This window comes from Brachypodium distachyon, chromosome 2 (genome assembly GCF_000005505.3).
Source record: "Brachypodium distachyon strain Bd21 chromosome 2, Brachypodium_distachyon_v3.0, whole genome shotgun sequence".
In the NCBI taxonomy this organism is placed as follows: Eukaryota; Viridiplantae; Streptophyta; class Magnoliopsida; order Poales; family Poaceae; genus Brachypodium; species Brachypodium distachyon.
In genome coordinates this window covers 56,626,486-56,639,478 of record NC_016132.3, presented here as the reverse complement: position 1 = coordinate 56,639,478, position 12,993 = coordinate 56,626,486, and the positions used below count along the sequence as shown (strand labels likewise).

The window sequence follows — 12,993 nt, the reverse complement described above, 5'->3', positions numbered from 1 at the left end:
CACTTGTGAAAGGAAGCGAAACAAAGGAAAACGAAACAGTCAAAGCGGCGCTAACGGACACCTCTAAGGCTGGTCAACCTGGCATGTGGGCTCGGTCGGTCAAAAACGTGCTAATCCGGTGCAATCGACAGAATCAGTGATATATGCAATAACTTCGCTGAATACCAATGGTTATGCGGGAAAATTAGAAAAAACGGTGATTTCCGTACAAGTGTCCGAAATGCGGTGTTTCTATCCAATTTACTCTCAGCGAGGAGAGCAGCCACCGCTGTAGTATGCTCTCTCCCCACCAGTACCACACCCGAGGCAGCTTTGATGTGATTGATAAATCCGCGTCAAGTCGCTGCCTACGCCTTCCCTTTCCCCTCCTCCTCTTCGAGTTCCCCACTTTCTTTCACATCCCTTCGCTGCTGCCCCTGTCTGATGTGCTCTGAGCTGCTGATGCCAATGGCGTCCATCAGCCAGCCAATTCCTTCCAGCTAGCCAACTCCTTGTTTGGCCGTCGCTACACTAGGGTCAAGGGTACTCCGTCCAATCCCAAGTCTAGTAGTACTAGGTTCTGTACAGCTCGCTTGGAGCTTGTGCTAGCTGCATTGGTCGACAATGGAGTCGCCGCCGCCTGCCATGGAGTCCGGGCGGTCCTCGCCGTCCCCGGCCGCGTCGCCGGAGTTCGAGTTCTGGATGGTGGGCAAGAACCCGGGCTCGTTCCCGTCCCCGGCCCTGCTCACCGCCGACGAGCTCTTCTCCGACGGCGTCGTGCTCCCGCTCCACACGCTCCAGCCGCCCCCCTCAGACTCCGACTCCGGCGCCGAAGCCGTAGCCGAGGACTCCACTGCGCTGCCGGAGGCCCACTGCGATGGCGACGGCGAGCCTTCCGCGCAGCAGCCGCTCGCGGAGTGCTGCGCAGCGCCGCCGCCCGACCTCCCTGCCGTGACGTTCAAGTGGAAGGACATCTTCAAGGCGGGCGGGGCCGAGGCCAAGGACCGGGTTAGCAAGAAGACGGAGCGGCGCGTGAGCAGCGTCAGCGGCAACTCGGAGCTCATCAACATCAACATCTGGCCCTTCTCCCGGAGCCGCTCCGCCGGCCACTCCGCCTCCGCCTCCATGAACGGCGCCACGAGCAAAGCCAAGGCGAATGCGACTGCGAATCCCAACAACGCCAATGCCAATGGCGCCGCGGGTGCCGTCGTCAGCGGCGCGCTGGCGATGGCATCGTCGTCCGGGGCGCCGGCCGGGCGCAAGGTGAGCAGCGCGCCCTGCTCCCGGAGCAACTCCCGCGGCGAGACCTCCGGCCCTGCCACGGCTGCCGTCGCCGTCTCGGCGGCGGCAGCGGCTGAAGCGGCCGCCGCCGCCCAGGCTGCTGGTGGTCCCACCTCGATGCTGAGGAGGTGGGTGCCCGGCGGCCATGGCCGGGCGGCAGGCGCCGGCGCCAGCGGCATTCGGCTCGGGCGTGCCAGCCCCGTCTGGCAGCTCAGGCGTAACAAGCTGCAGCAGCAACAGGCCGCCGCCGAGCAGAAGCAGCAACAGGCCATGGCCAAGAACAAGGCCGCCCCTGCCGCCGCTGCCGGGACCCAAGACGACGACAAGCCTGCGGCAGCGACGAGCGTGAGCGCGCCGACGGCGGCCGCGTGCAGGAACAACGCGAGCTGCGCGGAAGGCGTCGGCGTCGGCGTCGGCGCGGGCGAGGAATGCAACCCTCCGCAGGGGCTGTTCGGGCTCCGCACATTCTTCTCCAAGAAGGTGTACTGATGATAACAGATCGAATTCACCAAGGGCATCCGTTTGCGTCATGGCATGCCACACTTGTACATAGGATTGGAAGCCGCTATAGGCTCATCTTCTTCTTCCATAATCTTCTCATCTCCTTCCCTTCAGTTCCATCAATCCGTAGGAGTACGTAGGTTCTTCCATCTCCTCTGTGCTGTACTACTGCTAGTAGCACTTAAGCTAACTAAGCTCAGCTCAAGCTGCCGTCCTCCTCTCCAAGACTCCAATCATGCATGAATCGTCGTCCATCTCAATGTACTTACCCCACGTAGTAAAAAGAAAAAAACGGTAGCACGACACGCATGACGCATCTATCTCGATCGTACGTGCGTGCGCATGCAACTTAATAATAACGCTTTCCCATTGCACGGTGAAACACTAGTTAACGGGGGTTGGTTGGTTCGGTGACTTCTTCAAGCAAGCAAGCAAGCGGGTGAGAGACGAGAGATCGAGCGAGGTGCCAAATGATTTGGGGCCAAAAGAGCTGGAAAAGTCAGGGGAGGGAGGGAGCAGGGCGGCCACTGGCCTCTCTGCAGAGCTTGTCCCGTCAGTCCATTCACCCACATTATGCATGCACGCACCGGCCGGATCCGACGGATGGGCAAGTTGCTGCTGCTCTGTTCTTGCCTCTGCTCTCTACTCCTCTGCATGCGGCCACTGGCTACGCAACAAGGCATATGCCGTTGCCTCGCCCCTCTGCACATGCGCTTGCTTGCTAAATCTGTTGGGATCTTGCCTAGTAGCGGCAGCATTTGCGTTCTGGCCTGTGTTATCGGTACAGCTAGCTAGCTCCCCCGTGCCGTGTCCATACTGTCGTGTCGCGCCTTCTCCACGGCAAGCTAACAATCGATCCAGTTGGGGTCCGGACCATTTGCCTTGCATTCACGCGCTGCCACCTGCCAGTAGTAACAATTTGCTTGCTCATGGGACCAAGCTAGCTTAGATATAACGGCGAGACTGGAGCGGGTGAATGGCGCTAGTAATAGCAGTGGGGGTACAGTGCTGCCGGTAGATGTGAAGGAGAACATGCACAGAAGGCGGTGCTAAAAGAGGAATTATTATAGCTCGCGCCCTTCTTTAACTGCACAGCTCGCAAAGCCAGTATTTAGTAATGAAGCATGGACAGCGGCGAGCTGAGGTAAGTTACCCTCACGCATAAGGCACAAGGACAAGGCGAGGCAAGTAGGTACTGATGGTGTTGTACTACCACTCCTTCAGATCAAGCTTAGCTTCAAATTCAAGATTACTTATACTCCATGTACGTACGGCGAGGATTGAAATTAAAGCGTGCAGCAAGAGACTAAATGCGGCATCAGCTGCACTAACCATAATCTAATCTCGGGACTCAGAAGGAGCGCGGTACGGCCTGGCGATGCAAAACGCAAGTGGGCCGGCAGCGGCTGACCCCGGCGCCTGGAGGGCCAGTTGATTTATTATAGACGCAGCAGAGCCTTCGAGGCCGCTCACTCGCTCAGCTCCTCACAACGTACATACAGTACCATATGCGCTATGCTAACGCAAAAATTGCCAAGTGGATCTTCTTTTCTTTTCCTGCTTTTGACTTTTGTCGGGGTGACACCGGGTAGGGTCATGGCGACCCAACTCTAGCAGAGATAACGGAAGCAAAACCGGCATAGCAACGTATGCCGGCATCATAAAGCTAATCTAACGATAAGCCGGCATTCCGGACGTATGTCGGCATAGTTTTCTTATATCGTAAGTTTGCAGGATAAGAACGAGCCCCTTGATCTCGGCACTTTCAACGGTCTTATCCTGACCACGCGGTGCAAAGTAAAGTAGCGTCATTATCATCTCAGAAAAGCAGTCAGCGCCTGCGTACCGGTGTTAGGTGACCACGCTAGAGAAGCACCGAAAGGGAATCTACGACGGAAGCCGGCAGAGGATAGCTGTACCCGTTGCAGGCTGACAGGGAAAAGTAAAGTTGTCTTGTCCCCTGCGGTACTGCCTGGAGGGAACCGAGCCGCGTGCCCGGCGGGGCCCAAGGAAGGTGACATTAGACTCGGTCCGCATGTCAGTGTGACATGCCTGGCCCATAAATAGAGCACTACACCTCCCTGGAGAGGGGATTGAGCACTTAGACATTTTAGGGTTTCTCTTTCTTCTTCTTTCTCAAGAACACAGCTCAAGGAGCACAATTGTAGAGCTTGTCTATCTCGACTAATACAGCAAAACAGGAGTAAGAGTCTTACCTCGACGAGAGGGCTCCGAACCTGGGTAAATCTGTGTGTTCTTGTGTGAATCGTGCGTGTTCTTTTTCACGTCCTCCCTCCTCCGGTTGATCGTTCGTCCATCGGTTCCAAGTTAAACTATTTTATAGCAGAGATCACCAGGACACCTTTTCCTTTCCTTTTGGGGAGGAAAAATAAAAGTTAGCACTGAAGAATCAATCAGCTTTGACGTATCATACGCGCTGAGATTTGGGGAGAAGCGAGCCGGCAGGCAGGCAGGGCAGGGCAGGGCGCCCATCCCGAGCAGAGCAGAGCAAGGGGCCGACCCCGACACGAGTGGAGCGGCACCGCACTTACGGATCGATCGGGTCAGTTGGGTGGAGGTGGGGGAGGCCGGCTGGCCACGGCAGAGCAGAGAGCACATGGTCGTGTCGACGGCGTCGGGGCCGGTTTTTGGGACTTTAGATCGATCGGTGGAGTGATTCTGTGTTTTTGTGTGTGTGTGTGTGTTATCGGATGGTTGCGGTCTCTTTGGGCCCCGCTGGTTGGATAAGAGGGAGGGCCCAAATAATCCATCCCCTGCTCCCTGTTGGAATTCCGGAATCGAGGCCGACGCTGGAACAAGGCCGGATCAGATAAACCTGTGCAGTAAGGTAAAAATGTTGGAGGGAGGGAGTATGCGTGTAAAGTAGAACGAGTTGACACTGAGGGACCCCTTGGGTTCTGCATGATGATTCTGTTTGTCAAGCTTGTTTTTGCTTATTTTATTACCGACCGAACTGTATGGTGACCGTGTGCCACCTTGCGCCCCAGACTCTGCATGAGCAGCTAGCTAGCACTAGTTGTTGCCTATTGCATATATGGATGCGTCTCATGTCGAATTTGTTGGATTTATAGAGGGCCGTCATCGAGATCCCACGTCATTTGAAAATTTTCAAACGTTTCATACTCTAAAATATTGAGGTTTTTCATCTGAAATATATTGATATTCGTTTCACAATTGAGTTTCAGGTAAGGAAGGATTCAAATCATGATCCCGTAAGCTGAACGAGCTCCCTTTCTTTCTCTTCCCCAAGCTCTCGTCTCCTCCAGAAACCTTGTTGTCTGGCCCTGTGCCGTTAGCTTCGCCTGCTCTCCTTCCCCTCCCACTCCGGCGGGTGCGTACATAGTAGTTGTTGTTCAGTTCGTTTTCGTCGTCTCGGCGACGCTTTCTCTTGGAGCCCAGCGTGTCTTGGACGTGGCGAGTTCTTGGCGACCTTGTTCTCTGTTTCTGGCAGGAAAAATCGCTGAGATTCGTTGTTTCCTTGGCTGGCTTGCTCTTCCTTCTCTTAGTTTTCTTTCCCTGAATAAATCCTGCGTTGATGTGTATCCAAAACCACCTGCTCCCAAATCTCATAGTTTAGCACACCGGTGGTTCTTCAAGTCTTCACTTCAGGTCTTTTGGTGGCAGATGCAAGCTGCCTCTTTCTCTTTCAACTCCAGCAAAATCCTTCTTCAACCTCCATGCGAGGCCCCATTGTGGGTTCAAGGACTTGCTGGCATGGAAGATGGAAGGCCAAGACGCATCTATCCTTTCCAGGAGACGGCTGCCCATGACAGGGGCGAATCTCTCTTCTCCGAAGCGCAGGTATGCCCAAGATATTTGGCGCAGGTCGCCAAAAACTCGACGTGTGCCCTGTGTGTACGTGTCCACAAGGGACCAAGTTGTAATTATGTTTTTTTCTTGGGTCCTAGTAGATGTTATCTCTGGTTGTAACTTTACCCTGAGGTCCTTTCACCTCAGATCTTAATACAAGCGCAGGACCACTTCCAAAAAAGAAATCATGATCCCGTCAGGCAAATGAGTTTTGAGAACCAATATGCACTGCTGCTAATGGAGAATTATCAACTATTTATTTATGGGATGTCCTAATTGTACATGTGCTGAGGGAGTAAATGATCTGAGCTACAGATGATTCTGAATTTTCTGACACTGTTACACACATTGCACGGCAGACGCGTCTCACGAGCATGTGGGTCCCAATGTTCCAGCAACGAAAATTGCATGAACGCGCTCTAAAAAGAGAGAGAAGCTCCGGCCCCGAACCGCGAGAGTGAAGGAAAAGATGCCAAGCAAAGCGAGGAATACATAGATACGGAAGCGAGATCGAAGTGGATCTCGTAAAGCACATCGGAGGGCGCGAGCCATGTGCTCTCGCCTCGCTCAGCGCTGCCTGCTTCCCCGCTTTGCCCCCGTCCAATCAGGCACCCACCCCCTGATCCTCTTCCTCGCCGGCCATTTCGCGTACCTGCCACTGCAGATTTTTTGTTTCGCGAGACGCAGTTCATGGAGCACTATTGGGTGCGTACTCTGTGAGAAGTCTCACCGGACACCGAGGGTGCTGAAACTGCAAAAACGAGTCTCACGTGCGTTGGCGCTGATTGGAATACGGTGAGAACCGAGATCGGTCGATCCAACCGATCATTGGCACGGGAGCAAAACTGAGACCCCTCGACACACTCATTTTCCTCGACTGTCAGGTCAAGATCAAGCTTATTACTGTGTGCAGGCAAGCGCGCTCGCGTGACACAAGGCAGGAACAACAACCAGGTGTTTGCATCCATCCAACGATCCGTCCATTCCGTCGCCAGTAGCCGAGCGAGATGCGTAGCAGTAACGGGTGGTAAACATGAGGAGTGGGCGATGGAGGCTGGCCGGGCCGGGCACACAGCCAGCAGCAGTACAGGTGAGTACGGCACTCATTCACTGTGGATCGATCTCCAAATCTGGGCCGCGTCCGTCCCCGGCCGGGCCATTGGCTAACGCACGTAGTACGTTCCCAGACTGGCCGCGTCAGTGTGCCGGGCGATGCGGGGACAGCAGCAGGAGGTCCCGCCCCCGTGACCCCGCCTCCCCTATCAGCACCAGCAGCTCCGTGGTGCCCGCTCTCTCTTCGACCTCAACAGATCTCGATCCTGAATTCCTGATGCGAATACGAGCCGGCCGCTGGCTGTTCATCTGCAGCGCCTCGACTTCTAGCTGCTCCGGTGAGGGTGACGAACGAGAGATGGAGCAGCGGCATGAGCTCAGAAGCTGTGGTTGCCTGCAGCAGCAGCAGCGTGTGTGTGTGAGAGAGAGAGAGCATTGCGTGTCGACGTCGGCCGCGTCGTACTCGAGCGGCGGACTCTGGTGGATCCTTCTTAAATGCATGGTTGTTCCGTGTGTGCTGGGCAGCGGTCTCAGCGGAGAACCAGTGGCACTGTTCAGTTGATTTCTTGTCACCCGTGCGTGGCTCCATGCCGTGCTGTTTGATCGGCGTTCAGAATCTGAGACTTGACATGTGTATATGGTAGTCCCCCCAAGAATATAAGTCTACATATAAAAGTCTAGTATCGTGAAAAGAAAATTGCGCACAAAAATATCGTCAACTTTGCCTTGCCCATTGTAAAAAACTTGCACAGCATAGGCAAAAACGCGAGATAAACATCGGACTGGACGGGGAGGGATTCGAAACAAGGCAGCAAGAGACCGGCCCAGCGAAATCTCAGATGTAACCTCGTGCAAGCTCGAAGATTTACAAGGCCAGAGGCAAGCCACGGTCTCGCGGTGCCTTGCGACGGCCTGGCCCAATTGCACATACACAGCAGAAGAGATAGGCCGCAAAGGGACGAGCCCGTCCCCTCTCTCCTGAAGCCCAACGAACTAATAAAGTAGAGATTGCGGAAAGGAAACGAGAAACAACATCGTCCCCCCAAAACAAAACAAAAAACAAGGATGTTCGAAATTTCCAAGGCCACACGGCCTCACCGCCGCCGTTCCCCGTCTACTTCACCATCGGCGCGGTGGTACCAGTAGTACCGAATACGTCCTCGACCCTCGCTCCTGCGCATCTCCGGGCGGGGATCCGCAAGGCCTCCTTCGACCGCGGCCGTGGGGTGGTTGGTGTCACCGCTTCACACGAGCGAGCCAGGTCCTGCGCCGAGGACCTCACCAGTTACTTCTCAGGGGAGTGGGAGACGCGTCCGTTGATGTCGCTCGCCTCTCCGACCACCTCCACGCTGGTGGCGGAGCTGCTATAGAACCATTGGGTTCAAATGAACCCAACGAAAAAGGTAATTCCTTCACTAATTTAGTCTCTTTTTTTGCTTATTTAGTGAAAATTACATCATAATTAAAGGAATCGAACCAATAGCCTAATTCTCTAACTTCGGCACGAAGGCATCCACCGACATCTTGGTGCGATATTTACAGATTTGTTTTGGAGAAACTAGTGCAATGTTTACTTCTTTTTTTTAGAAACTAGTGCAATCTTTACATACCAGTATTTTTAGGGGGTTAGTGCAATCTTTACAAAATTTGTTTTGAGAGAATGGTATCAGGACTCAGGAAAAGGACGCCTGGCCTGGGTATGCGGGCCGGTGTTTGCAACAGGCCGAAAGAAAATGGACTGGACCGTGAGCACGGAGATGGGCTGTGTCGGGATGGAAGGACATTTTCTGGGTGCATCGGTGCTTATTACTATGGAATTTCAGACCCAGCAACTACGGTGGCGATAGCTATGGACCTCTACCTGACTCATACTCCGTATGACCCATGTAAGGGTCTTTCATTTACTATAAAAAAAAGAGATAACTATCGGCTGTGGACTGTGTCGCTCTCATGGACATGAGACAGGAGAATGCATTTCTGTTGTCGATGTGGTGGGCAATCAAGGCACAAAATCGAGAGCAATCAAGACACAAATCGAGAGCAAGAAAAAAGGGTCCATTTGTATGTCGTGACATGCAGTAATACGAGATAATGTCAGGTATTTTTTAGTTCGATATTCCTTTTTATCCTAACTAAAATATCAATTTATTTGTAAACTCTATACAGACTTAGTGTAACGACTTGTATACCCAAGGGCGCTATACCGAATCATTGCGCACTGGGGTTGTTGCTCGAACACACAGGTACTCCCTCCGTCCCATATTAATTGATTTTCTATTACATATATCTAAATATTTTTTAGTCATAGATACATCCATATTTAGACAAGTCCAAATCAGTTATTATGAGACGGAGGAATTACTGTATGCACAACTGCAAGATCAACTGCAAGAAGGGAAACCCCACATATCACGCATGCACATACCAAAATACTAGTACTACTCCGCGCTTCCAGTCTTCTATTTTTATAAGGTTTGAATTTTGTATCCTCCAACATGTTCAATTATTTGCGTGCTCTGCTAATCTCCTGCGGCATTGACTTGAAAAAAGGTCATTGGTAGATTATTAGTGTTATGCGTTCTTCTGCTACTATTCCCAGCTACTCTTAAAATTCAAAAAGGAGTATATAGTTTTCAATGCACATCTCACGGTTCCTAAAATTCTAAAAAAATCAACAGATATTTTCCCCCATATTCTTTGTGCAAGATACAATACGAATCAGCTTCCTCAATGATTTGGGTGCTGTTCCGGTTCCACAAGCAAAGAAGACACAACTGGCCGTCTGGCCGGACATATATGGCCCCCATGTATGTATACAAACCAAGCCATCAACACCTGGAACAACATTTGAGCTGCATGCACTGCACTTCTACACTGCATTTTTTTTTAAAAAAAATCGCCTAACAGAACCAAAACAAAAATACAAGAACGTGTGAGAAGCTAATTGCCAGAGTAACGACAGCCTTTTTTGTGCCTTCTCCTCCCGCTTACGCTAACCCAAACTGATAACACAGCCTATTGACTTGCTCGTCCTAATCATGCAGCTCACGTCTTTGAACTGGATTTGTTTATTTATTTTGGTTGCTGGATTATTTTAGTCGGGAGAGTTCTTTCAGAAGGAAAATTATTGTTTTAGCCTGAAGTGACACCATGGCGGTGCCTGCCAAAGGGCTCTATATATGCTGCCGTTGACGAGTGGTAGACTCGCTCGCCGGATACTCCAACCGGGTACGGAAGAATAGTTTGATTTAGTTAACTGCAAAATTAGCAGCCACTGTACAACTATAGTCCTTTTTGTAACATGTACATGCATGGCGTCATGTATCATGCCTAACCCTTCTAGATGAATTGGTAAAAAAAAAACTTCTAGATGAAGATCAGCTATGTGATAGGTTAAAAAAAAATTCTACTCTCTCCGTTTTTAAATATAAGATGTTTTAACTTTGTCCTAAGTATAAAAAAATCTATCAACATACAACTTTAGATTAGTTTGTTAAACCAGTCATGGTGTATATCTGTATAATATACTTATTTGATATTCTAAATATTAGTAAAAAAAATCTAAAACTTGGTCAAACTTTAAGAAGTTCGACGTGGATCATCTTATATTTAGGAAAGGAGTGAGTTTTTTTTAGCTTGTTTGTGGGGTTTATTCCCAACCCAAATACCGGTATCGACACTTAATTTTGGGCCTGGCGCTTAAATGAATTATTATTTTGTACTTTAATTGTCTAAGCGCCAATAAAATACTTCCTCTGATCCTAAATTCTTGACTCAAATTTGCCCAAATATAGATGTATTTATTCTTAAAATGCGTCTAGATACATGTAATATTTCGACAACAATTTAGGATCGGAGGGAGTAGTAGTTTGCATTGTTGGAGGTTTTGATGCTTATGTCGCTTGTATTATTCTCTTTATTGAAGCGACTAAATAAGTGTTCTTGCATCGATCGGAGAGGGAGCATGAGATTGTTCTTTGTTTCGTGCGAGAAATAAACTGATTTCTTTGGAATTGTTACGTTCTGAATTTTCCCATACACACCAGCTTGTATTTGTAAAAGAAATTTAATTACACCTCAACTATGAATGGTTTCACAGAAGGATTGTATCCTTCTATATATGTCAATTAAAAACACAGCAGATAATAATAGAGATGCACACTGCAGCCTGATTATTTGTCACTTTAATCGAGCACTATATGTGCTATGTGTAATCAAGTCTAGAGCTGATTAGAATTAATCTAGAAAGAAGATAGCTTAAAACAAAGAATGAAGCACTGATTTGAAGTGATTCAAATATGGCACTAAGTGGCATGCAGAAAAGTAACCAAGTAGGGTGCAGAAAAGTAATAGTAGGTGTTGTGTTAGGTCTGGGGTCTATACAGAACTAGTGCAACACCCTGTTCTATAAGGAGAAAACAGTACCCCTCCTTTTCCATGTGTTGTTTGGCATGTCAAATATATTTTTGCCACGAACCCATAGAAGGCAGACACCTTTACAAAACTAACATGGAACTTTGCTAATTATTCTCTTAGTCGGGCGACTAACATGGCCCTTGCACTGATCAGTTACGCCACGACATGGACAGGATTGCAGAACTGCTCATACTATATTGCACATTTGCCCCCCAAGTTCGCTTTTGGGACAAGGCTATGCTTTGGTTATCTAGTCAAATTTAACAACTAATTAAGCTAGCTAGCCCCTGATGTAAGAGCTTTGTCAAGATCGGCTACAACGTTGCTTCCAAGCGTATTTGGTTTCTTCCTGAACCTGCTGATATGTAAAGCCCTGAGACATGCTGCCTTTGTCTGGAACCTAATCCAGTTAGTTTCGTACGGAAAAAGGCGATTAGTCATTTCCAAGATTAATTAACATGCGCTTTCGACGTCGTCGCCGACCGGTCGAAAAATGAGGTTAGTTAACAGATGACAGATCTATGCAGTGGTAAGATTGCTTCGATCCTACAGCAGTTGCTGCTGTTGTTTAACTTATCAGGTTACATTGCTGTTCATCTTCTTCTGCCTGTTTGCCAACCCCCCTTGTGTGTGCTGACAGCTCCAAGTTTTAACAGCTCATTGGGTTTCTTTAAGCTATCTTTCATCAGCTCGGCTCCTTCACAGCAGGCTAAGTAAGGTTTTGGTTGCTTTGGTCTGAAGAGTTGTTCATGTGAACATAACACTGTATTGTCAGTACTGCTTTGTCCCCTCTCAGACTCTATCTCTCTCTGCAGGCACGTAGAAATGTCAGGAAAAGAAGGCTGCAGTACAATCATTTATAGTAGGTAGTAGTGATTTTCTTATGAGATGCTGCCGTGCCTTCGTTTAATCATTCCAGAGAAAAGCCTGCAGTCCAAGCGGTCCTCTGTCATATATAGCTACTCCCTGTGTTTTCTGAATTTTCTGCTTTTTACTTCTAATCCACGAGTGACTTGTAGCAAACTCTCCCGTTTCCTTTTCTTTTCTCGACGCACTTAATTCTTCTTCTTCCATGTCCAGATCCATCGAACAGCATAAAACAAACAACAGGACATGTATATATCGCAGCCCAGCAGTCAGCTCCAGCAGCTGAAACACGCAAATCAACGCTGTGCAACAACAGCTGCTACTGTTCAACAAAGAGGAAGGCCCCGTCCTCTCCTCCCTACCTCTCGCATAAGACATATAACATCTCGTCTAATCACGGACGTCAGTCACGTCTCATCCTCCCCAACCCCGACCACCATTATTCTACTGGCGACATGACGCCGTGGCGGTGCCCGTCGACGTCGAGCTAGCACAGTGATGGCACCACCCCGAAGAGATGAGACGATGGGCGCGCCGTGAACCGGAGATGCATGGAAGTAGGTGCTTGCTGATGGCGTTTCTTAACCTACTAAGGAGCATGCTAATGTAGCTTAAGCTCACAGGGTATTAATATTGTTATCCTTCAGTAGCCGTGATACAAGCCTATGCTGCTAGTCTACTCGGAAAACAAAGGAGAGAGGGAACCAGTCTCTGTAGGTGCATCTGAACAGCTGATACTAGATAGATAAGTGTACATTAACTGTTGCTTTCAGAATTCACTTCTCATCTCATCTCGGAATACAATTTTTTGGAGTAGGTTCAGAACTTCAGATTGCCATTGGTGTTCGGTTTACTTTAGCCTTTTCTTTCAGATAAGGGAGGCAATGCTTACAGTAGTGAGCATGTTTTTTCAACCGTATGGAACCAAAGAAAAAGGTACTGGTTTTTAAAAGGAAAGTAGAAACCGTTTAGCCTTTCTGTTGATAAGGTAGGTAGATACGTAACATGTTTTCACATGAGTTGTACGTACTCTGGTAAATTTGGTGCTGTGGCTTTGCTCTGAGG

General features: G+C 49.5%; 1 protein-coding gene and 3 long non-coding RNA genes across 13 annotated transcripts; 3 read left to right on the top strand and 1 right to left on the bottom strand.

Annotated features, from left to right (window-relative positions):
* The first annotated feature begins 253 nt into the window (after positions 1-253).
* Positions 254-1,986, top strand: LOC100823458 (transcription factor Sp8-like). The gene has a single exon (XM_014898664.2). It carries the CDS (start codon positions 604-606, stop codon positions 1,747-1,749), a length of 1,146 nt encoding a protein of 381 aa, XP_014754150.1. The 5' UTR covers positions 254-603; the 3' UTR covers positions 1,750-1,986.
* A 1,871-nt stretch (positions 1,987-3,857) lies between these two features.
* Positions 3,858-4,410, bottom strand: LOC112270586. The gene is made up of 2 exons (XR_002962849.1): positions 4,314-4,410; positions 3,858-4,134 (listed from the first exon to the last, which is right to left on the bottom strand). It is a non-coding gene; the product is annotated as an uncharacterized LOC112270586 (long non-coding RNA).
* A 43-nt stretch (positions 4,411-4,453) lies between these two features.
* On the top strand, positions 4,454-5,777 carry LOC112270585. Its single transcript, XR_002962848.1, has 2 exons — positions 4,454-4,609; positions 4,968-5,777. It is a non-coding gene; the product is annotated as an uncharacterized LOC112270585 (long non-coding RNA).
* Positions 5,778-7,654: 1,877 nt separating this feature from the next.
* Positions 7,655-12,764, top strand: LOC104582932. Of its 10 annotated transcripts, none has more exons than XR_002964028.1 (4): positions 7,655-8,048; positions 8,316-11,774; positions 11,877-11,927; positions 12,142-12,764. It is a non-coding gene; the product is annotated as an uncharacterized LOC104582932 (long non-coding RNA). The 10 variants fall into 10 exon arrangements; XR_002964031.1 differs by having other exon boundaries at positions 7,660-8,048; positions 8,316-8,743; positions 8,812-8,888; positions 8,970-12,758; XR_002964030.1 differs by having other exon boundaries at positions 7,660-8,048; positions 8,316-8,743; positions 8,812-8,888; positions 8,948-12,758.
* The last annotated feature ends 229 nt before the right edge of the window (positions 12,765-12,993 follow it).